The sequence below is a fragment of the Gordionus sp. m RMFG-2023 genome, chromosome 4, assembly GCF_954871325.1.
Source record: "Gordionus sp. m RMFG-2023 chromosome 4, tfGorSpeb1-WG-v2, whole genome shotgun sequence".
NCBI classification, from domain to species: domain Eukaryota; kingdom Metazoa; phylum Nematomorpha; class Gordioida; order Chordodea; family Parachordodidae; genus Gordionus; species Gordionus sp. m RMFG-2023.
This window is the reverse complement of record NC_088778.1, coordinates 32006305-32029525: the sequence shown is the minus strand read 5'-3', so window position 1 is coordinate 32029525 and position 23221 is coordinate 32006305. Positions and strand designations below refer to the sequence as shown.

The window sequence follows — 23221 nt, the reverse complement described above, 5'->3', positions numbered from 1 at the left end:
CTGAATCATCATTTGTATTTTTCGAGTTTGTTTCAATATTTTCATTTGTATTGCCCGATGATCATTTTTTTCTAGGCTGATCTAAATTTCTTCTTAATATCTTATTTCCTGTATCAATTTGTGTTCTCTTTTTTTTATATAATAACACCTTTATCCACACAAGTTTTCATTAATAGTTTTATACCCTATTTATCGCCTATTTCGATTTTTCAAATTTAATTATAAGATTTTGTTTAAAAAAAAGGAAATATACGGGGAAGGAAGATGGTGGTTATCGTTGTTAGTATACAACAAAGCTAAGATGCCAAAAGGAAGTTCTCGAGCAGAGATATTAGGTAGGAAGGCGAGAACTGAATTGGGATATCTTGAAAGAAAGAGTAAAAGTGAAAGATATTATATGTCGTAAAAAATTGGAAGGTTAGTTTAGATACTACTGTTTGATGGTCAAATTAATTGAGAAAGTAAAGGAAAATATAGGAAAAAAAAGATCAAGGAAATGAAGGGCAGTTAGGAATCTGGTCAAGAAATATTAAACGATTAGATCAAGTTTGGTAGAGCGAGAGCAAAAACGTGTGTGAAATTGTAATCATATTTAATTTTTTTAAACAAGTTTTACGAGAATTATGAGATTCATAATTTTGTTGTTTATTTTAACATGAGCTATAATTGAATTGTTTTTTTAAACAAATTGTGCGAGAATTATGAGAATCATAATTTAGTTGCTTTTAAACAAAGTGTACAAAATTATAATGAGTTTGAAAGCTTGGTTTTAAGAAGAATAGCTTAGCGAATCACGAAGAAAGGGCAAGAGAATTTCATAGAGAAAGGAGATGGAAAATAAAGATATGGGAGATATATTTATATTATATGAATGTTAATTCTATTTTTAGATGGCATCACACTTTAGAATAGGGAACAAGGTAATCAAGATAGAGAAGAAAAATAGATGGTCTTTTGGAATCTAGAAAGTGGATGGATGACGTCAGGAAAGAAGTGCAACAAAAATATGGGGAAATGATCCAAGATACACAATAGTCACTCAAACAGAGAAACAGGGCAAGTATGGAACTAGCGGAAAAAAGTGATAAGGACTGGGGGGGGTGGAATTATTTGTGCCCAGCGTCATGAATGACTGAAATAATATACTATTAGTGGCATTGCAAAATGAAGAGGAAAAGTCCGAGGAGAATTCTGCTTAAACCGCCCAGCATGAACAAACAAGTTAAGGTAGGGGGATGTCGCCATGCTGATTATTATTCATTATTTTTTGGTGGTTCAAATTATAAAGTTATTAAATAATTTTTGCTTTATTATTCAAATTTTTAGCCGAACAGTTTTATTTTATGATTTAGTAAATAATTTTTTTAAATTAATTTCTAGAATTATGTTTTGGACACGTTTTTTATTTTTTTATTTAAAATAGTTTATTTATTTATTTTAAAGTTTCGAAATTTTGTGAAAAAAAGAAGTTTTAATGATATAATTTTGTTTTAGTTTTGATGCAAATTTTATAAAAAAGAAATATTATATAAAGAGGCAAAATAATTATATAATCATGATCCTTATTATTTTATTGGAAATCTTATTATATGCTAATAATGTTTATGGTCAATTATTAATTGGATTTTATCATCTTAAAGTAATTTATTCAATTATTTACCTAATTAATTAGATTTTGATCAAACTTAAAGTTCCTTTACCACGACTTTTAAAATAAATTTTATATATTAAAACATTATTTTAATATAATAGGGGAGACCGGGGTAAAGCGATTGACGGGGTAACAATGTTAACGCGAATAACTTTTTAACCATTGAGTATAAAGACCTTAAATTTGGTGTGAAGATGTATTTTTATATCTAATTTCTTACTTCATCTTTTAAAAAAAACTTACCTGGTTTTATATATTTTGTCAAAAAACTGTTTTTTACCCAAAAAATATAAAAATCATTCTCTAGTATATTTTGCTTTTAGTAAAATTTACATATCCTCAGGATTCAAAATTTGGCACACATGTTCCTTAATGTATTAGCTATAAAATAAAATTTATTTGACATCTTTAGCTATATTAGAAGTCACGCAATAACGATATTTATAATATATGTCACCTAGGGGTAAAGCTGTTATGGGTAAAACGGTTAAAATATAAAATTATTCACATTAATTTTTCATTAATTCATTTATTATAATTTTTATTGTATCAATCAAATAATGAGAAATTATAAAAGAAAAACCATATACAGAGATGTAAATATAATAAATGACGCCATAAAATATAAAATAACAAATAATACTTCATTAAATTTGTCTGCTAAAAAATTTAACATACCTTATACAACGTTGAGAAGGAGATGTAAAATTGGTATTAAAAGTTCAGATCATCATAAACAAATATTTACAAATGAAGAAGAATCTAGATTGTGTGACTACATATTAGAAGCAAGTAGGTCATTTATGGGATTAACGCCTAAACAAGTAATTAAATTATATTGTTTGTATTTTATTGTTGTATTTCATAATTTTAATAACTCAATTTAAATATCAATATTAATTTGATAACTTTAATAAAAATGCTCAATTGAAATTATATTGTATTTCATAATTTTAATAATGCTCAATCTAAATATCAATATTAATTTGGTAACTTTAATAAAAATGCTCAATTGAAATTATATTGTATTTCATAATTTTAATAATGCACAATCTAAATATTATTAATTTGGTAACTTTAATAAAAATGCTCAATTGGAATTATATTGTATTTCATAATTTTAATAATGCTCAATCTAAAAATCATGTGGGGCAACAATTTCAGATTTATGATATTCCAGGAGTGTTAAAAAATGAAATACCAAGGGCAGTGACATCAAATAATATATTAAATGGATTCTTAGCATGTGGCATATTTCCTTTAAACCCAAATATATTTACAGAACAAGATTATATCTGCTGTAATAATTCAAATGCTAACTCAAATATTGAATTTGAAAATAATGATGAAAATATTAGAGTGACTCAAAATCTTACAGTGACTCAAAATAATGATAGTGATTTATCTATATTATTGAACGAAAATGTTCCAGGTGATATTGATGAACCTTATCATGATATGTTACCATCATGCTCAAAAAAAATTATAATATCAATCCTTCATCTATAATACCTATTCCAAAATTATTCAATATTTCATCGGATATCTAAAAAAAAAGAATTCAGAAATATTAACATCTACACCTTATAAAAAAAATTATTAATTCAGAGAAAAAAAAAGATATCAAAAAATAATTGTTTATGTGTTATTTGTAATAAAAACTATAAAAATAGTCGCGAGGGCGATGAATGGCTAAAATGTACAATGTGCCTTGAATGGGCACATTCTAAATGTGCTAATTATGATAATTATTTTACATGCCTTATTGTATCGATTAGTTTTTAAATAAAAATCATAAATAAATCTTAAATTTGTAATATTTGTTAAATAAAACAATAAATATGTGTCAAATATTATTTTAACCACTTTACCCTAGTGCTGTACCCAGGGTAAAATGGCGAAAATGAGTAGTTTTACATAACTAATCATAGCTCCTAAAATATTATAGGTAGAGGGCTACACTTTTTTTTATCTTGTAGAAGAGAGATGGGGCTACACATTGATCTATAATTTGTTGTGTTTGACTCTTGTTTAAAATTTTTATGGTAAATATGCAAAATGTCTATCGTTTTACCCCGGTCTCCCCTAATATTAAATAGGAAGATAACGTAATAAAATTATTTCAGCAAGATGAACCCTCATTTTAAAATATTTTTTTTATAACATTGCGGTCTAAGAACATAATATGAATATAATATATGAATCTCATATGTAATATCATAAATTAAAAATTCATGTAAAAGTTATTTTTTGGAAGAATAGATTAATTGAAAATTTAAAAAATGAAAGGAAAATTTAAAAAATAACCTCATATAATTCATGAAAACATAAGAGTTTATAAAAAACAGGAAAATATATTGTATATCATGAAAAAAAAATTATTGGCCTAAAAATAATATAAATTTTAATTTATTTATTTTTAATATTTATTTTTAAAAACATAAAACGATGAAAATAAATTATTTTTATAGTGCTATGAGTTTTATTATCATTTAGAAATGATATCTTAATTCCTAATCTAGTTAATACTGTGACAAAAAAATAGGCACATTAACTATATTATAAAATACAACACAAGGGCAGCTGTGTTTATAAATAAGAATATGTTATTTGGCATTTTCTTGAACTAGATGAGTGGTTAATATATTATTTATTTTGAATTTAATAAAATATTTCCTATTAAATTGTATTTTGGATAAACATTCTTATTTTTTTTAAATATAGCAAACTGTGATAATGCTTACCATCTCAGTGGATATGCTTCCTTGTGAACATTTCTTCTACATTGTCACAAATATGGGCCTTTTAGATTTAATATTTTTGTTAATGGGAGAATTTAAAAATCCAGTAAAAACATATTTATTTAATTAATAAATACAAATTACCACGATTATGATAATTTGTAGATATTGGATAAAAAGATTCTTTTGAAAAATATTCAATACAGAGACAAGTATTTGTCTAGTTTAAAAAAAAATCTCTATAGAAAAAATAGAAAGTATATTTTAAAAAAATTATAGAATTATTTTATTACTCATATTTTATACATTATAACAGTGATTTAACTTATTTTTCAGTATATAAAGCTTGTTAAATGTTTCAGAATGTTATTATTAATAAAAACAGCTTATTCATTTATCAGAAACCTGCAAACTAGCCCTAAGCCCAGTCCATGTTTTAATTTTTGTTAAATATATCTGGGCCGGACATAACAAAATTTTTACCCGGGTCGTATATTTTAAAACCAAATATATTAAATCGCCATTATTAGCAATTTAATATATTTTATATCTCTATCTCATTCCTAATCTTAGTAATTAGAAACCGTTAAAAAAATGTTATTTATCCAGATATTTACATATTTCAAGAATAAAGCAAATATATTCACTATAAAAAAAAATTATTTAGGAAGTTTCTAGTAAGAAAAGTGACTAACATATCCTCATTAATCATTAGATAAGGTAAATAAATATTTTTTATCCTCAAATATTTATTCGAGTAATGAATAAAAATAATTTAGATAAAATATTTATTTCGGAAGTTTCTAAGATACGTGAATTAATATATCCTATAAGTAAATATTGTTTATAAATTCATATTTTAATGAATGCGTGAGATAAATTATTTTATATATTAAACATTTTTATAATAATAATATATAATTAGAAAATAAAGTGATAAAATAATTACCGCAAGATGGAGCCTTTATAAAAATAATTTTTTAACATAAATTAAGCGATTGTTTAACAACAAAATATAAATAAAAAAAATTTTTTATTTTTGATTATATGTAAAGAACATAAATTTAAAAATGATGTAAAAGTTTTTTTTTTAATTTTCTGGAAGAATAAATTAATTGATATATTACAAAAAAATTATAAAATAAAATATAATTCACGAAAGCATAAAAGTTTATAAAAAATATGAAAATTTATTTTATATCATTAAAAAAAAATTATTGGCGTAAAAATATAATATTTTTAATTTTAAATTTAAACCATTCTTTACTCTCAAAATGATAAAATAAAATTATTTTTATACGTTACTATGAGTTTAATTAATATTTGGAAATGATTAAGAGATCATAATTCTTAATTTAGATAAACTGCCAAATCTGGAAAAAATAGGCACACAAACAAAAATATGTAATTTGGCTGTGACACTAGATGAGGGGTTTTAAACTCTGCATTTTTCTTCGTCCTCCCGATTGTAGAGAATTTGATGGGGATGAATATTGACTTTATTCTCCAATGATTTCTGATTCGGAAATATTATTATAACAATGTGTTGAATATCTATTTAATAAATTAAATATTATCATAAAATTTATGGGATGGCTAAAAGGGCAATAGGTTAGTCAGTAAAATATATGTCAATCAGATCCTATAATTAGCATATCAGAATTTTATGTATAATAAGAATAAATTTAAGCTGTCGGTCCCTAAATATAATTTGTACATGACATGAGTCAATCTTTGTTAGAAGCAGGAACAAGTGAACCGTAACGAATCGTTAAACCATTATAAACCGTTATAAATATCTGAACCACAACCGTAACCGAACCGATATGATTATTTTTTGAAGGAGTAAAAAGAACCTTTATAAAAACGGTGAAACCGGTGTTTTTATATTTTAGAAATGGAAGTAGTTTGAATATCTTGAATTATATAAACTTTCTCTTATAGTACCGGCGGTTCCCGCAACACAAGTTTCTGTAAAAAGGGCTCCTTCGGGTTAAAATTTGTGTTATCGTAACAACGAACTAAAAGGAATCCATTTATAAGATAATAGATTACTTATACGTTTAAATAATATATTTAAAAATGAGTTATTTTGAATCTTATATATTTTTTTATATATAATTCATACATGAATATAATAAAAATAAATTAGAAGATGATGTTGCTTCAAAAAAAATTCTAACCGTAAAGAACCTTTATAAACCTTTATTATTCGCTGCACCGAATCTATATCTTCTTAAGTACCGTAACCAAAATGTAACCATTATAATTTTTTACATACTGAACTATAACCAAACTGCACCGCTATAAATAACGGCTCGGGTCCCTGGGTAGAAGGTATCGTCATAAGTAATGACATTCCTTAAGAAGGAGTAGGAAAAACATTATATAAATTTTTTTTTAAATAATTGACCACGTTAGAAAAATAAATAAATTATTTTGGCACAATTTTTGGACCAGACATCTGACAAAATTCTTATTATTTTTAAATAATTTACAACACTAATCTTGCTAACATTTCATAATGGATTCTATTAATAATTAGAAACCTGTAAAAAATATTATTTATCCAGAGATTTATATATTTATTCAAACAATAAGTAAATGTAATTACGATATAAAATTTAGGGAGTTTCTAGTAAGATAAACTAACATATAAAAACAGCCCGGATTTTAGCTAAAATAATATTATGCATGATGCATCGAGATTCGGTAAATAGGGTCTAAGCATTTTTTCCAGCTATGCGCAAAATCTTTAAACATATGACCCAATTTGCTTTTTAACAAACACTAAATTTGGGATTGATTAGCTATTTAAATCGTAACTCAATAGCTATTAGTCTGATATCATTATTGGGCTTTTGAAGTGCATTAGCCTAGCACCAAAGAGGATAGGAGAAACAAAATTTGGAACATCACCGTTTAAAATTCTGTTTCAGAAGTTTGATAATTTAGAAAGAATTGAGCATGTAGGGGGGGGGGGGAGTGATGTCCTGGAGAAAAATGGGGCAGGAAGAAGAGAGGAAGAAGAGCTTTCTTCTTCTTAAGTAAAAAGAGAAGCACAAGTTGAGTGAGGTTGAGGGGAAATTGGGATAATGTTAGCAGTGGAGTGTTTTTGACTAATATATAAGTGGACATGGAAGGCTCAGCCAGAGAGTCATGTGTGGACACCAATCTGAGCGCTCCTTTAATATTGAGATTGTCAATTTTTTTGCAAATCAGATTGGCCTTCATCTCTATTTGTGGGTGTTTTCTTTTATTTAAGACAGGCTGTGTCATTTTGTATTCATGAAGATGGGGAGTCTAATCGAGGCAGCATCCTTGATTTGCTGAGTAAGGGATTTAGGTGAATTTTTGTCAGGCACTCTGAAGGTATTATATTCAAGGAATAGGAATTTTAGCCATTCATGCTAAATGTATATTTTATATACATTAGCCACATGAACATGAAATATATATAAGCTTATCAATATCAATACAAATTTGGATATCCTTTTTTATTTAATTGTTTTCTTCGCTACTTGAAATTTGAAAAGTTTGCATAATCGTCTAAATATATTTTCATAACATTTTTCAAATTTATTTCAAAATTTAGCAGGATTATAGCAAATATTATATATTAAAATGGATTAAATAAGTTCTATTATATATATACATTGGCCAACATATTTTAGCAGAAAATATGGCCTAAGCCTCAAGATTTCGATAATATATGTCTAGACCTTTGTTCCTTCCATGAACAAAATCATCAGGAATGCGTAATATATTTTTCTGGATGAAATATTGAGTTAGCCGTTTTTAAAACAACCCTAGTTCTATTTCTCTCAATATATTTAATATATTTCAATATCAATTTTCGGCATATAATTTCAAAAATATTATTAAATGATAGTTTTATATCTTTTTTAAAATATGTTTATTTAGTAATAGATTTTTGTTAAACCTTGTAAAAAACATAGACTTATTAAAATAAAGGGGTTGCAAATGTTCAATATGGAGATCATTATAAATGAGGTAATCTTTTTAAATCGTTGAGAAGTCTATGTTAATAAACAAGTAAGTATATGTTCCAATATTTATAATTTTTATTTTATTCGCCAATAAAACATGTCCCTATTCTTTCTCGTTATTTTTTAAGGAAGAGTATACATCTCTCAGATTGTTGGCATATGCTCAAGCTCAAAATGGAAGAAAAATTTGCGATAGGATTAGTTGATATATCTTCTTGACCATGGATTCAAACCTAACCCGAACCCGGAGAAGAAAACCGAGTTTTTGAAAAAAATATGAACCCGAACCGAACCTGTTTATAAAATTTTCAAAACCTCGACCCGAACCCGTAAATTTTATTTTACATCGCAACTGGGTTCAGTGTATTGTTTAAAATCATATATTGAGATTTTTGTATAATAGTAAATACAAATATTAATAATTAATTTAATTGAAATTTTACAAATTTCCAATAAAGTGAAGTGTTAATAAATTTTAAACAACTTAATTCATTTGCACCATTAATTTTTAATGAAGGTGAAAACAAGTCAAAGTAAAAATTATTATATTGAATATTGTTAATTCAAGGAATCTTAAAATCCTTAAAAATTGTTAAACAAAGATGTAGGGCAGTTTTTATAAACTTTTGTATTTTCAACTATACTTAGCCTATAAATAAAACAAAAAATTTATTTTTTACACCAAATTTATGTCTAAATTTTTTTAAATTATCATTTATAATAGAATTTTTTTTTGTCAATTCAGAAAATTCTTAAACATGAGCTGAACCCGAAACCAAACCAGGGTTCGAAAATATTTATCTATACCGCCGAGATAACCTATTTTTTTAACCTTAAAATGAACCCTAACCGAAATTGGTCAAAAACTTCGTTGGGTTCGCATCCCTCATCTTGATTATTTATAAACGTATTTTTTTCCTCCATTTTGTTACCCAAAATTTCTCAGAATAAAATATTTTAATTATATTTCCAATATTAGTTCTGAGAAATGTTACATTACAAAAAAAAATTCATTTCACCGAAAAGAAAAAACAAGTGTTGGCGCGTTATTGTCAATTCAAATTTTTAAGTCTATATTTATTACATCCCTGCTCTTGATTATTTATAAACGTATTTTTTTTCTCCATTTTGTCACCCAAAATTTCTCAGAATAAAATATTTTAATTATATTTCCAATATTAGTTATGAGAAATGTTACATTACAAAAAAAAACTCATTTCACCGAAAAGAAAAAACAAGTGTTGGCGCGTTATTGTCAATTCAAATTTTTAAGTCTAGATTTATTATTTCATTTTGTAAAAAAAAAATATATATACATATACAAATAATTTGACATATCAGCTGATTGCAATCCGATTTTTATTTATAAAAGATATGAATAATTTATTTTTCATAATTTTCCACGTTTGACACTAATTGTTGATAGTTTGATTTAACCAATCAAAGCGCATTTTTACATCCGTCAAAATACAAATACTCATATTAGAAATTCCCTTCGAAATTATGCCGTGTAACGTGAAGATACCGTTGTCAGAGCAAACTAAAGGTCCCCCCGAATCGCCCTTTTTTATTGTTTCAAAATTTTAATTAAGATGCAATAGATATAAAATTGAGTTCATTTTTTTTATTTGTTACAAAAAAACAAATGAGTTTTACAATTTAACAGCTGATCAATCTCAAATTTAGGTTGTTAAGGAGTCCGATTCGGGTCGATGTTAAAAACCGACCTGATTAAGATTATAAAAATGACATTATGTATGCCTAAAGATTTTTCAAATAAAGCTGGCTGAATTCTTGGAACCCTATTTGCCAAATCTCAAAATCTAGATGTTTCTTGCACAACTAACATCTTATGAGTCGTTTTGAAAAATCGACCCTAACAACACTGCCTAAATCATTCTTATTTAGTGGAACTACTCTTCTTCCAAAGCCGTTCCCATAACTACAATTTATTTTTAAAACAATAATTAAAATAAATATTATATTATTTTAAGAGTCTTTAAACATTCATTATTATTATTATTACAGAAATATTTTTATTATAATGGTTCGGTTCTAAGTGCCGATGAATTTTTTGTAATTTAAGATATTAAATAGAAATCTTATAATATATCTATACCGGTCCACAATACCCCGCGCTATAATAATGATTTGATATTCCGCAAAAAACATTTTCCGTTTTAATCATCCTTACTTCTCTCATCGACAAATCCTTCTCCCTAAGACATCCCGCCTTTTCTATCGGTCTCATGCAGGTCTCCCGCAAAATATTTGAAATCGTAGCGTTATCTATTCAAGTTTCACCGATAAATTAAAAAATTTTTTTGTCAATACCATAAATTTAAATAAATATTACATTTAACATATAATGGCCGCCGGCCCTAAACGAACTGGGCTTCTATGTTCACCTTTGGGTTGGTTTTTTGAGGCTTAAGAGATAGAATATAAAGTATACCGAGTAGAAGAGATCTGCAAAGTTAGGCCCGGCCCGTAACCGGCCCTAAAAAACTCGGGGCCGGGTCGGTTCGGACCTTAGAAATTTTTTTAAATATATCTAAATTTAACATTTTTATATTGATTAAAAATATTTGATTTTATTTATTCAAACTAAACAACACATAACATATGTCTTTTATTTTGAGTAATTATAAAAATTAATGGCCGAGTCGTAGATCACTATTGAATAATATATAACCTAATAATGATTTTATTCTGAATATTTATACTATAATATATAGCTGTTCCAAATAAATTTAGAATGCTTAACCTTAATAGCTACACGGTTCTTATAACTAATATAAATAAATACTAGAGTTTATATCATACGAAAAGATATAATAATACAAAATTTGATGATTGGTCTTCAAATTATCAAGAAGTTCAAATCAGAAAAAAAAATGTGTATTGATATTTTAATAATTTACAAATTACTATCATTTAAGGTGAATTCTTCAAATATTTACTAAAAAATATGTAAAAATAATATATGGTGTTTATTTATATTATATTATATTATACAAAATGAAATTTAAAAAAGAAACGAACGTAAACGCGTTTTTTTTTGTGAAGTTGAGCGTTAAACATAAACGCGTTCAATTTTTTTGGAATTACGGCAATTCACAGTATCGATTTTATGTTTTCGAAGCGGGAAATATATGACAACGGTCGTCTTACACGTCATTATATATAGTTAGCATATGTTACGTAATGACTTCCCCATGAAAAAAAAATGACAATAATCAATTTTAAACATAGTCGGTTTTTAATGGTACATCAGAATCTTAGAAATCGAAAAAAAGCTAGAGACCAGAAGCAGGGACTCTAGGAAATAAGATAAATCCTGCAACCATAAACGAAAACAATCTATTAAAATTTAGGAAAACTAAAGTAGGAACCGGTTCGAACAAAAGTGTAGCCCTATATGCTGTCTAAAATATTATGTGACTCATTTTAGAGAGAAACTATGACATGAAGACCGTGTAAAATCAATGAACTTATAATAAAATTTTATGAAACGGAAATTGAATCATAACCCAAGTGACAAAATATTAATTCCTTTCCTTGCCAATATGATTTTACTTACCATCGTATAGTCCCCATCCCAACGTGTAACAGTTAGGTCCCAATTTCTCGATCATCGTTTCAGGTTGTGGCAAGCAAATTTTGTCTAGCCAGGGTTCCTCATTTAGATTAAAACTCCCTTCAATCTTCAAAATTGCTAAATCATTTCCCGGTCTGCCCTTTATATAAGAAGGGTGGATAGTGCAGTTTTTCAGACTTTTCAACTTCGTGTCTTTGTCTATTTTTTCCGCTATATTGACATGACTCCCTACCATTAGGGTAACATTTTGTAGGTTCGGTCTTTTTTTGAAATGCAAAAAAAGAATAGTAATTTTATTATAAAAATTTGAGATATGATATATTGAGCTCCTGTTTTATGGAATCTCTCATATTAAATAATAATATTTACGGACATCAAATATTGTTATTCGAATATTTTTTTTACTATTCGATATCGGTTATAAAAAATTATTTGATTCGAATATAATAAATTTAGAATATTGGAATAGCGGATATTCGTTAGGAACACAAGGTGACATAAATCTAGATTTTTTTTAAAACTTGATATTGAAGCAATGGGCGGCAGTTAACACGTGATGTTGGCTCACTATGACTCCACCACAAACGCCAATTCTAGATGCGTTATTTATATCCATATATGACATTTCTATTCGAACCTTGTGAAAATAAACATATCAAAGTTTATGTTTGTTTGGTTTGTTTAGGTATTCTGCCTTAACGCCATCATAATATATATTTTTCTTATTCTTTTTTCAAATTCATAAATAATTTATATTTTAAAATAGGCAGGCGATAAGATGCGAAAACTAGATTTTATGCAAGTATTTACAGATAGTCATGGCTTTATCTAAAAATCTCAAGGGAAAAGAAGGAAAAGCAAACCAAGTTATTAACCTAGTAATCCTATGCTAGCCGTTATAATCGAAATTTAGTAAATTATCGCTTCTTATTAAAATGGTTCATTTAGAATGAATGTTTATTTACTTATTTAAATGTAAAATTAAAACTTGACGAAATTTTTTTCCCTCTCTCTCTCTTTCTAAAATAACGGAAATTGTAAGAAAACGGTTATTATCTCTTATATTACTATAACCTAATAGTGCGAGCAAATTGAGATTTTCCGCCGCGTTTCAAGCGAAAATAATGCCATTTCAAATGGCCTCGTGCATATTGGCAAAATACCGTTTGGCGTTAGCAAACATTTAAAAAAAAACAAGTAGTTTGCTTTTTCACTACTTTTTTGATTCTTCGCTATGTTTAAAAATGTAATATAAATAAACTTATTTAATATCCTAAAAAGGAATATTTAGGAATTAAAGAAATAAGAAGGCATACAAGAATATAATTTTCAAACTTATTTAAAATTTTGAATCGACGGATATTAATAAAAAGACAAGCTCAATTTACAAGGGACGCGTTAAGTTTTTCTATATTATTAAAAATAGAAATAAATATTTATAGATAAATAGGACTTCTCCCTTCTGTTTTATATAAATAAATTTGAAGGAAATTCAAACCATCCAAGGCCAATTGCCTTTTTTTGATTCTAAGCCGTTCCAGATTTTCATGGTCTTTGAATTCCGGCAATTCCTTAGCGTCGGAAGTCCTAAAGTTCTTCCACAGTTTGTTTCCTCTTTAGTTAAAAGAGGGAGCGAGTTAATATAATGAAATATGTTTAATTTTAAAGGATTGCTTTTTAGGTTTAGAAGGATAAATGTTTCTTTCTTTCATTCTTTTTCTTTTTTTCTTTCATTCAACAAATGTTTCTCATGAATATAAAAAATATATTACTACGAAACTATAATGGCATTTTTTTTATACAGAATGACATTTTTTTAAAAAAAAGAAGTTAATAAGATACTTCAGAGTTCAAATAAATTTAAACGGATACTATTTTTGTATCTTTTTTATGCTAAAATTTACTTTATAAGCTAACAAGACACTTTTGTTAATAATATTAAAGTTAAATACATTTGAAATAATATATTATATACTATTTACCCGGGTTTATTGCCAGAATCAATCCAAAAATTGTGAGACAAATCCATAAATTTCTAGAATGTTTCATCATTTATTTTAAATGATAAAATTTTCTTTTAAATTATTTGATTAATAAAACAAACAAATCCTTATTTGACATTTTTCTCCAAATTTAGCTTTTGTAATATTATCCTTCTTTTTTTTCCTGTGCGTGACCTCCGGAATTTTATTTTTATCACATTTAGTTGAGCAGACGATTTTAAAAGCTAGTAATGTCAACGCGCAGCCGCAGTGCACTTTTTTTATAAGTGCTTTTAAAATAAATATTTTAAAAATATACATAGGCAATTTGTTGGTTTTTTATGAAATTATTATTTTACAAAGCAATTATTGTTTTAGTGTAACTTAGGTAGCTCAAGGACCTAAGTTTCAAGTAGAATTCAGATGGGACTGATCTTTTTTTTCTGAAGAAAATTCTTGTTATTCACGGTTTGCCACGGACTTCTACACAAGAAATCCAAATCAAAAATACTCGCCTCCAATTTTATTCATATGAAGAGAGGACCGTCATTACTATCTACCCTCCCACCCTTTAATTTCAATTACAATGTTGGGTCGTAACCCACACCCACTCTTCAGGATAAGAATACCTAGGCGAAGTATGGATATTAGTAGATACAAAGCCAGAGCATAGTTAAGACTAAGTATTCATTCATTAATATATAAAAAATATACAGATTACAATTCACATATATTCAGGGCTTCAAACCGGACCTAGAAAAGCGATCCCGGGTCTGTGAAAAAATATTTTTAATCCGATCCCACATTTTTTTTTGCCTTTGAACAGGATTCGATTCTAATCCTTGAAGTGTTCTTCTATCGGGTTCAGAACCTTGAATTTATGAATCAAATATTAGCCTCCTAAGAATAGATTCTAGCCGACGAGAAAAAAAAGGAAGGAACGTTTAATACATCTTCATCCGAATAATATATGTATATATATATATCATGCATACCATTCATTTATTTTAGTAATAAATCTAAATAAATGATATTATTTTACTTTTTTTTAATGATACTCCCACCCAACAGTGAAGGACTGACCATAAGATCTAATGGATCATTTTGTCTCAAGAGGGGAAAAATGATAAGCATAAGATAAAAAATCCTATAAGGTTGGGAAGCAGGGATTTTAGGGTTTCTATCTACAGAATTTGTCGAGGGCATAAGGCCTATAGTCGCAACAAAAAAAATTTCTTCCAAATTGCAATTCCGATATTTAATACGTTTGTAATAAGTCTAATTTTATATTGTGAAATATTGAAAATTTTATGTGCGCGCGCATTAATCTCTTATATAATAAAATATAACACGTGATCTATATCGTGTTATCATTAGCCCCAGGCAAAAAACGGAAGTGGGAAGTATTAGGGCGAATTTCTCCCATGGGAATAATACCGCTAGGAATATTTATCACGCGAGACCACAGCAACTCCAATCCATCCCTGACCTCCAAAGGGCCGATATACAGCATCGTCAATAATGTATTTCGGTATAACTGTCCTGGGTCTCGTAATTGGTCACCAAAAGTAAATCACCTCAGGAAATGTTGTTAATAATTAAACGCACTAACCGACCCGAAATCGGGTACCAGTTTACCGGATAAACATTTTATGGTACAGTCGGTTTCGGATCTTGAAATCGAGATCTATTTTCGAACCTGGAAACATTAAATTTTAAATTATTTTGTTTGTTTATTATTCATCGGTGCCTATATATTATTTTTATTTTTTAGTTTGAAATAGTACATTTTTTCAATGGTCTAATAAAAAACGAAGATGATTTTGATTGGATTAGACTAGGAGCGGTTTCAAAAAATGAATGATTGGATGGTGATAAGGATCTGTCTTATATAAAATGTATATGAAATATATTTGAAAGGTAATTTATAATATATTTCGATCCTTATTTAATATTTTTTTGGAGGGGAGTTACTTATAACCAATATACATAAATATAATTTCAATAATCAATATTTATTTAAATATAATTAGTCATGATAACCAAATTACATAATTTTTTCTCTTATAAAATTTAATATAATTACAAAAATTTCAAAAATTGAACTTCAGATAAAAAATCAAAAAATATACTTACAAATATGAATTCTATTATAATATATTAACTCTTAATGCTATGTTACAACATGCGATTTATTAAATAACTCCGCGAATTGTGGTTCAGAATATAATGAGTGATGAATGACATATTTTTTTTTTAATTTTTGACATTTCTAATCATTTAGTTCCACTTTTACGCTAACAATTTTCTTTAACCCTGTGCCAATGTGGATGATGTAATCCAATCCAAATTTCGCCTAACATCACAAAAGATGCAAATGTCCGAGATCCCTTTCGATATGATTCCATATAGAGTGTAGGTATGATTTTTTTCACAAACCATTGGACCTCCAGAATCACCCTATAAAATATTTTTATATTTATTAATATTCTTTCTTTTTTTTTCTTTCTTTCTTTCTTTCTTTCTTTTTTCTTTCTTTTTCTTTCTTTCTTTTTTTTCTTTCTTTCTTTCTTTTTTTTTCTTTCTTCCTTTAATTAAATAATATCATTTTTTTGGAGGGGGGGGTGCTCAATTATTTGTTGTGGTATGCTAAACCCGATAATCCATTTCCATGTATTCGAATAGTGTATCGTATGCAAATATATGAAATGATTCACAATATGAAAAATTAGCTTTATTTTAATTTTCTTAGAGGATATGGATTTGGCGTTGTTAAAGATAGGGGGTTTGAATAGGGTATGTTAGGAAATTCATAAATCTATCATTCGATATATATATTTCGCAGACCTAGAACGCCCACAAACAAAACCCCAAAGAACCAAAATGAATGCCATATGTTTTCAATTTAACCCGTAAACCATTTAAAAACCGAGAGCCTACCCGGTTAGAAAATATAAATTGACAAAATTGTAGCGGATTTTTATAAAAAAAAATACAGGTTCAGAACCTAGAAATAGGTTCTTCTGCAAATTTCCGATTGATAAATCTGCGCAATAGGAGCTAAAGATGAACTACGCTCTACATTTGATTTTCCAACTGATTAATTGATATAATTTACAAATATAAAATATCAAAATGGCTCCGGTCTCACATAAGCTCCGTATTTTATAATTTCTTTTTACTCCAGTCAGAATAAAAAATCTCGCTAATTTTTGGCCCGTTCCGGGACTAGTTGAAGGATGTGCTTGCATCCTACAGATCTTCGATTTACTGTATCTTTTGTTTGTTAGATTTACAATCCAAGGCTGTGCAAAATATTTTCAGGAGAATCGTTTTTTTTTTAAAAAAAACACTTAAATTGAATACACCGTTTTTTTTAAAAAAAACAAACCTTATTTAATAGTTGAAAGATTTTTTTTGATTTTTGTTGATCATTAATTTTTAATTTTTAATATAAAAATACTAAAATTTATTTAATTTAAAAAAATCTATTTATAGCTAATTTAAAAAGGATAACTAAACAAAATTTAGTAATTACAAAATAATTTTAAAAAATGTAACAAAAAAATGGTAAATATAAGCAACATTTTAAAAATAATATATTGTTTAATAGTATTTTTTTTTAGGTGAAATTGATTCTTTCTTTAAATTTGTAAAATTTTCAATTCCCTTCGATTTAAAGCTTGTTAGATAACAACAAAATCTATTTTGCATTATAAAAACATCAAAAAAAAATTTAACGGTCGTTGGGTTACCTTATTTGATAGTAGCTGATAATAGTGATCTGCATAGAGCTTAATTTTTTAGGCCCAAGAAGGAAAGAAAGAAAGAAAGAAAGAAAGAAAGAAAGAAAGAAAGAAAGAAAGAAAGAAAGAAAGAAAGAAAGAAAGAAAGAAAGAAAGAAAACGGCCCTAATTTATTTAAATATAGAAATTAATCTTTATAATTACTCAAAATAAAAGATATATGTTATATGGCGTCTAGGTTTTTGTAAATAAAATCAAATATTTATATTTTACATAAAAAATTCAACATAACATTGATAAATTTAGATATATTTTTAAAAAAATTCCAAAGCCCAACCCGACCCGGCCCGAATTTTTTATCCGGGCCGTGACTACATTTACAGATCTCTTGCTGATATAATATGTTATCAAAAGGTAATAAGCGCATATAAATATAATTTGTTTTTTCTAAGATAAAATTTGTAAAGGTGGAAACAAATATAAGAAATAGAATTTTCGAAAAGGATAAGGGAAATAAAATAAAATGGAAACTATGAAAGAGAAGGAAAGAATAAAATATAAAGAGCTAAAACTTAGATAGTTAGAGCGAATAATGGCGGTAGTAAGTCTTTTGTCGTAAGAAAATGGATTCCTTAAACTGGTCGGTTTTTTTCACGAATCCGTTTGCCTAATACTTTAAAATTTGAATATTCATTAATAGAAATTTACAAAGTAACTGGAAATGTAACCAGTTACATTTTAATTATAAAATACCTTTCCAACAACACTGAATAAAGATAAATAAATAATATAAACTTGTGTCAAAAAATAAAAAAACTAAACTCATCTCTTGTTTCTCTAAAAGTCAGACGGAAAAAAAATTGTTTTTCTTTACTTCACCGCAAAGACCGTTAAAGCCGTCCTGATCATTAACGGGCATTCCGCAAAATATGGGCGACCTCTTGATAATATTCTTCATATTTTTACTAAGAGTTTCGATCTCGGAGCATTTTCCCCTGTCCACGTACTTCATGCACGTTTCCCTTAGGGTGACCGATGTTTCTGCCTTAGTCGCTTTTGCAAAATAAATAAAAATAAAGTAAAATAAATATTTCCAAATAATTTAAATTGATATCACCCCATAATGGAATATCAGAGGCCTGCAGGACCGGTCCTAAACTCGACCCGGATTCGGGCTTGAGAATGAAACCCGGGTCGGGTTGTGCCGCGCTAATGATTATCTGCAGTTCTCTGTGAAATATACAAAAAAAAGCGTTCGAACGCTCAGAAAAATGGCCAATTTGTGTGTTGTTAAATGAGATATAATAATAGTTTAATTATATTTTAAATTAATTTTTCAAAATTAACAACATAGTAACTAATATGGGTGATTTCATTGTAAATTGTAATTAGCATTTTAGGCGGGTGGGGGTGGAGGCAGGGATTATAATTTAAATAACCAGTTTTTAAAACAAAAATATTAAATAATATTCTATATAAATTAGTTTTTTTTTTTTTGTAAAAATAAACGAAATCTAACATTCTTTCACCTTCGTATTGCCCCCATCCCATAACATAACAGTTGGAATTGGCGTATACGCTTTCATCTTTAGTGCTAGGCAAACAGACTCTGTTGATGGAGTGATCTTCCGCAATTTGGAATTCCTCGTGGATCCTTATCAGAGCCAAATCGTGATTGGGTAATCTTTTCGCGTATAAAGGATGTCTAGTGTAATTGTAAACGCTCTTTGTCTTGAATTTGTCATTCGTTATACGGCGCTCGCTTCTGACGGTCACGCCGTCAAACTTGGGACTAAATGTAATCGTATAATCAGATGGTAATTCAAAATTATAAAAGGAAAGAATAGTGGAGAGATGACGAAAGGTAAAAGGGTTCGATATAATAGAAAATAAAATGCGAAATGTTACTTTTTATCGAAACAATGGGCAGCGGTTAATACATAAAATGGGCTGATTATAACCCCACCACACAGTCCTTTATAGTAACTGCCATTATGCCAGGAAATGGTTATGATCGTTACCTTTTTCCATTTTATTTTCAGAATAAAATTTTTTTAAATGTATTTGATCAAATAAACCCCGCCTTGACAGTTAGCGCGAATTTCCGCGGCGAAATTCGACCTCTGCGAATTACGCTCATTTTACATGATTAGGGCGTTGTTAGCCACTTATCGAAAATTTTAAATACTTTGTCATATTCCATTAGTTAATATATATGTTAGCTACAATGTGTTATTTTTTGTTCAACTCTAAAATCATTTTTTTGAGCGGGCTTATGCCGTCATGTTTGTTTGGAATACCTAACACTAATAAATTTCAGACAATTTTTTCATAAATCATTAAGCCTAATATAATTTATATCATATTTTCCATACATTATTTTTTTATATTAATAATAAATGACTCAAAGGTTAACGGCAAAATTGTCCGAAATTCATAAAGATGGGCATTTCAAAATCTGGTAGAATATATTCGGGGTGAAATCCTATTTTTAAAATGAATGATTCAAAGTTTGCAAAAATAACACAATACCGGAAAAGATTACACATCGATGCTGAGTGATATAAAATAAAGTTATTAATTTATTTTACCATCCAAGGCCAGGAATCAGCACGTGACACTAGTCCCTTGACGATATGTTGATATATAAGATGGCATCTAGGATTCAGGGGTCTCCTAAGACTCCTTCCGCAAGTTTTATCCTGATTATCCTTAGTTTCCGGGCATGATCCTACGATATCAAAGAAGGAGAGTTGAAATTTTTTTAAGGGTTTTAAAAAAAAGCCCTACGATTTCTATAATTTATTATACGCCCAAAAAAAATGGAATATTTTTATTGTTCTTATATAATGTTATTTACAATATGTTTTATTTAAAATATAAATATGTATATCGAAAGGGGATATGTAATCCGTGGGGATTCGGAATCTCTTGATTAATCATTTACTAAGAGAGATTTTTAGATTTTGAAAAATCTGATTTTACAGGAATTGTATTTCGGCATGTGTCAAACAATTATACAATGAACTTTAGAAACTATACTCCTAATTTATAATAATTTTTATAATGGATTTTTCATATAAATTAAAAAAAATACCAAAATGTTTATGGCCGAAATTGGCTGAAATTTATAGGGTAAATACTCTTACACATGCTAGAATACATTTCTGTTTAAATCTGATTTTAAAATTTTCTAAATCTCCCTCAGATTCCATATCCACATACGACATATATATATAACTAAAATCAATATTATACCTAGAACGGCTGGAATAACATTTTCGTTATAGTATATCAATAAGGTTGCCAACTGAAAGATAGTGTATATCGTAACTTTTATACGCATTTTAAAAGTATAAGCTTAATATCTAATAGTTAACTTCCTATTTTTAAAAAAATAAATAATATATAAATCTAATATTTATATAAATTATCAAAAGTATATTCTAAAATTAAATTTTGGCCTGTTTAATTTTTTTTAAATTTTTTTTCTTTTTATATATAGAGCTTTTAAAAGGATATTTTATCAAAATTTAAGGCACATTTTTAGGGAAAATAAATAAAGAAGAGGTTTTTTAATATCATCTATAACCCCCTTAAACAAATATATAAAAAATGAATGACCTTCTTCCTATCTATCCTCCCAAAAAAAATATATAAATCAAAGTTACTAAAAACTACAAATCTTTTAAAATTCAGTCAAAAAAAAAGAAGAAATTAGGCACTACCCGTTCGATATTTTTACTAAACAGAGTTTAAACTAGGACAATGTAGTTTGTTTTAAGTGTTTGGTGAAGTAGTTTTTTTCTCGTTTTATTGTTTGTTTTTTTTGTTTTATTAGTTTTTTTCCTCTCTTCTTTAACTATTTAACGTAATTTAGCCGAAATTATGTAGCCAGCTGTTTAGTAATAAGTTGAACCAAAAGCGCACCCTTAAAACTAAATTTATATAAGTCTATTAGGTTAATATTGCCCATTATTTATTTTAAAAGACAAAGATAAGTTTGCCCGGGAGAAAAGTCCACAAAATGAGATTATTACCCTCTCCCAATAACATATAATAATACCTATAATGAATATGCGTTCATTAATAGTGTACATCAATGAAAACAGCTGGGGACGCCATTTTGATTATCCATATATCATTATTAAAAATTTAAAACGAGAGGCCAATTTATTCCCTATGTCTGACGCAAACTTTATTAAAGAATTTCTTGATCATCGAGATAATGAGGAAGCAAGTTATCAATTTAATAGTAGCTATTAACATGAGAATAATTACTTTATGGGCTATCAAAATGGCGGGTTCAGCTGATCTGCATTCAATGACGCTTTGAAATGCATTATTATGAATGCATCGTCAGTCTAGTTAATAAAAATCTGATTAGGCAAAATGAATCATTTTATTTATTTATTTTTTTATTAAAAAGTAACTAAATAAATTTTGAGTTAATTTTGCTAATCAGGTTAAGAACTAAACAACGCGAGTTAATTAAAACAGAAATCGAATATCGAAGATTAGAATATTCTACGTTAAATGATTGTTATTTAATCAGATGTTTTTTGGAGCTGTACGAAAAAGTTTATAAGTGGTAAATTAGTTTCAGAATATTCACTTTACATTTTTTCCCTGACAAAGTTCCTCTGTCAGAACGTTTTTAGAATCAGTTTAGACATGTTTTGAATTAAAATATTTTATTTTATGCATTTTGACGATTTAACACTTTTGGGTGGATCCTATGTTTGGGGGAAAAATATCGTGTCAATTTTTTTTAAATGTGTTTTTTTTGGAAAGGAGTAAGGGAAAATCAATCTGGGGCAAGTTGCCTCCAATTTTTTTCCATCTTCTGAGGACGCTGAGCTTGGGTTAGTTTGCATTGTTAAAAGAAATAGGTGTACCAAATTTGAACATCGTCTCGTCTTACTTGGTTCGCGCCTCAAAACTGAGCGCCGAAAATGGACTTAACTCCTTGAAGTATTGGGCCCCTTTTTTTAGCCTATCGGTTAGTCGTTTTGAAGAAAAAGGGTGAGATATGCCCATAACACGGGCATTCCGTTGAAAAAGGGAATTTCCAACCTCTCATCTAGTGAATCATCGCTTTCGTCAAGGGAAATGTTCACAATTCCACTTGGTGTAGACTTTTATTTGTTAAAATTATAATATATACACATTATGTACATAATTATTATAAACGATTAAAATAAAAATAATGATTAATTGTTATTCCTTTAAAGAAGGGACCTGGAATAACAGAATTTGCGTTTCTGTTCCGGCTAAAAAGTGGTTCGCTCGAGGCTCTGGAACGTTCTTAGAAAAATAGGATAAAATATACCTTATTATATTTATATTTTTAGCAGACTAACCTATATTTGCAAAGGATTATAAAATCCCAGATATTAAATACAACCTTCACCTGCCAAAATTATGAATCATAATGACAAATACACCATGTATATACATAAAATTACTTAATATATATGTATATATATA

At 27.6% G+C, this 23221-nt stretch overlaps 2 protein-coding genes across 2 annotated transcripts; both read right to left on the bottom strand.

The window, feature by feature from the left end:
* Window positions 1-10315: 10315 nt before the first annotated feature.
* Window positions 10316-14032, bottom strand: LOC135928839 (prostasin-like). The gene is made up of 6 exons (XM_065465303.1): window positions 13986-14032; window positions 13502-13617; window positions 13392-13411; window positions 12525-12640; window positions 11986-12263; window positions 10316-10344 (listed from the first exon to the last, which is right to left on the bottom strand). Exons 1-6 carry the CDS (start codon window positions 14030-14032, stop codon window positions 10316-10318), a joined length of 606 nt encoding a protein of 201 aa, XP_065321375.1.
* A 2263-nt stretch (window positions 14033-16295) lies between these two features.
* LOC135928838 (chymotrypsin-like protease CTRL-1) lies at window positions 16296-21077 on the bottom strand. The gene is made up of 6 exons (XM_065465302.1): window positions 20990-21077; window positions 20323-20462; window positions 19640-19752; window positions 19261-19523; window positions 18606-18784; window positions 16296-16445 (listed from the first exon to the last, which is right to left on the bottom strand). Exons 1-6 carry the CDS (start codon window positions 21075-21077, stop codon window positions 16296-16298), a joined length of 933 nt encoding a protein of 310 aa, XP_065321374.1.
* Between the last annotated feature and the right edge of the window lie 2144 nt (window positions 21078-23221).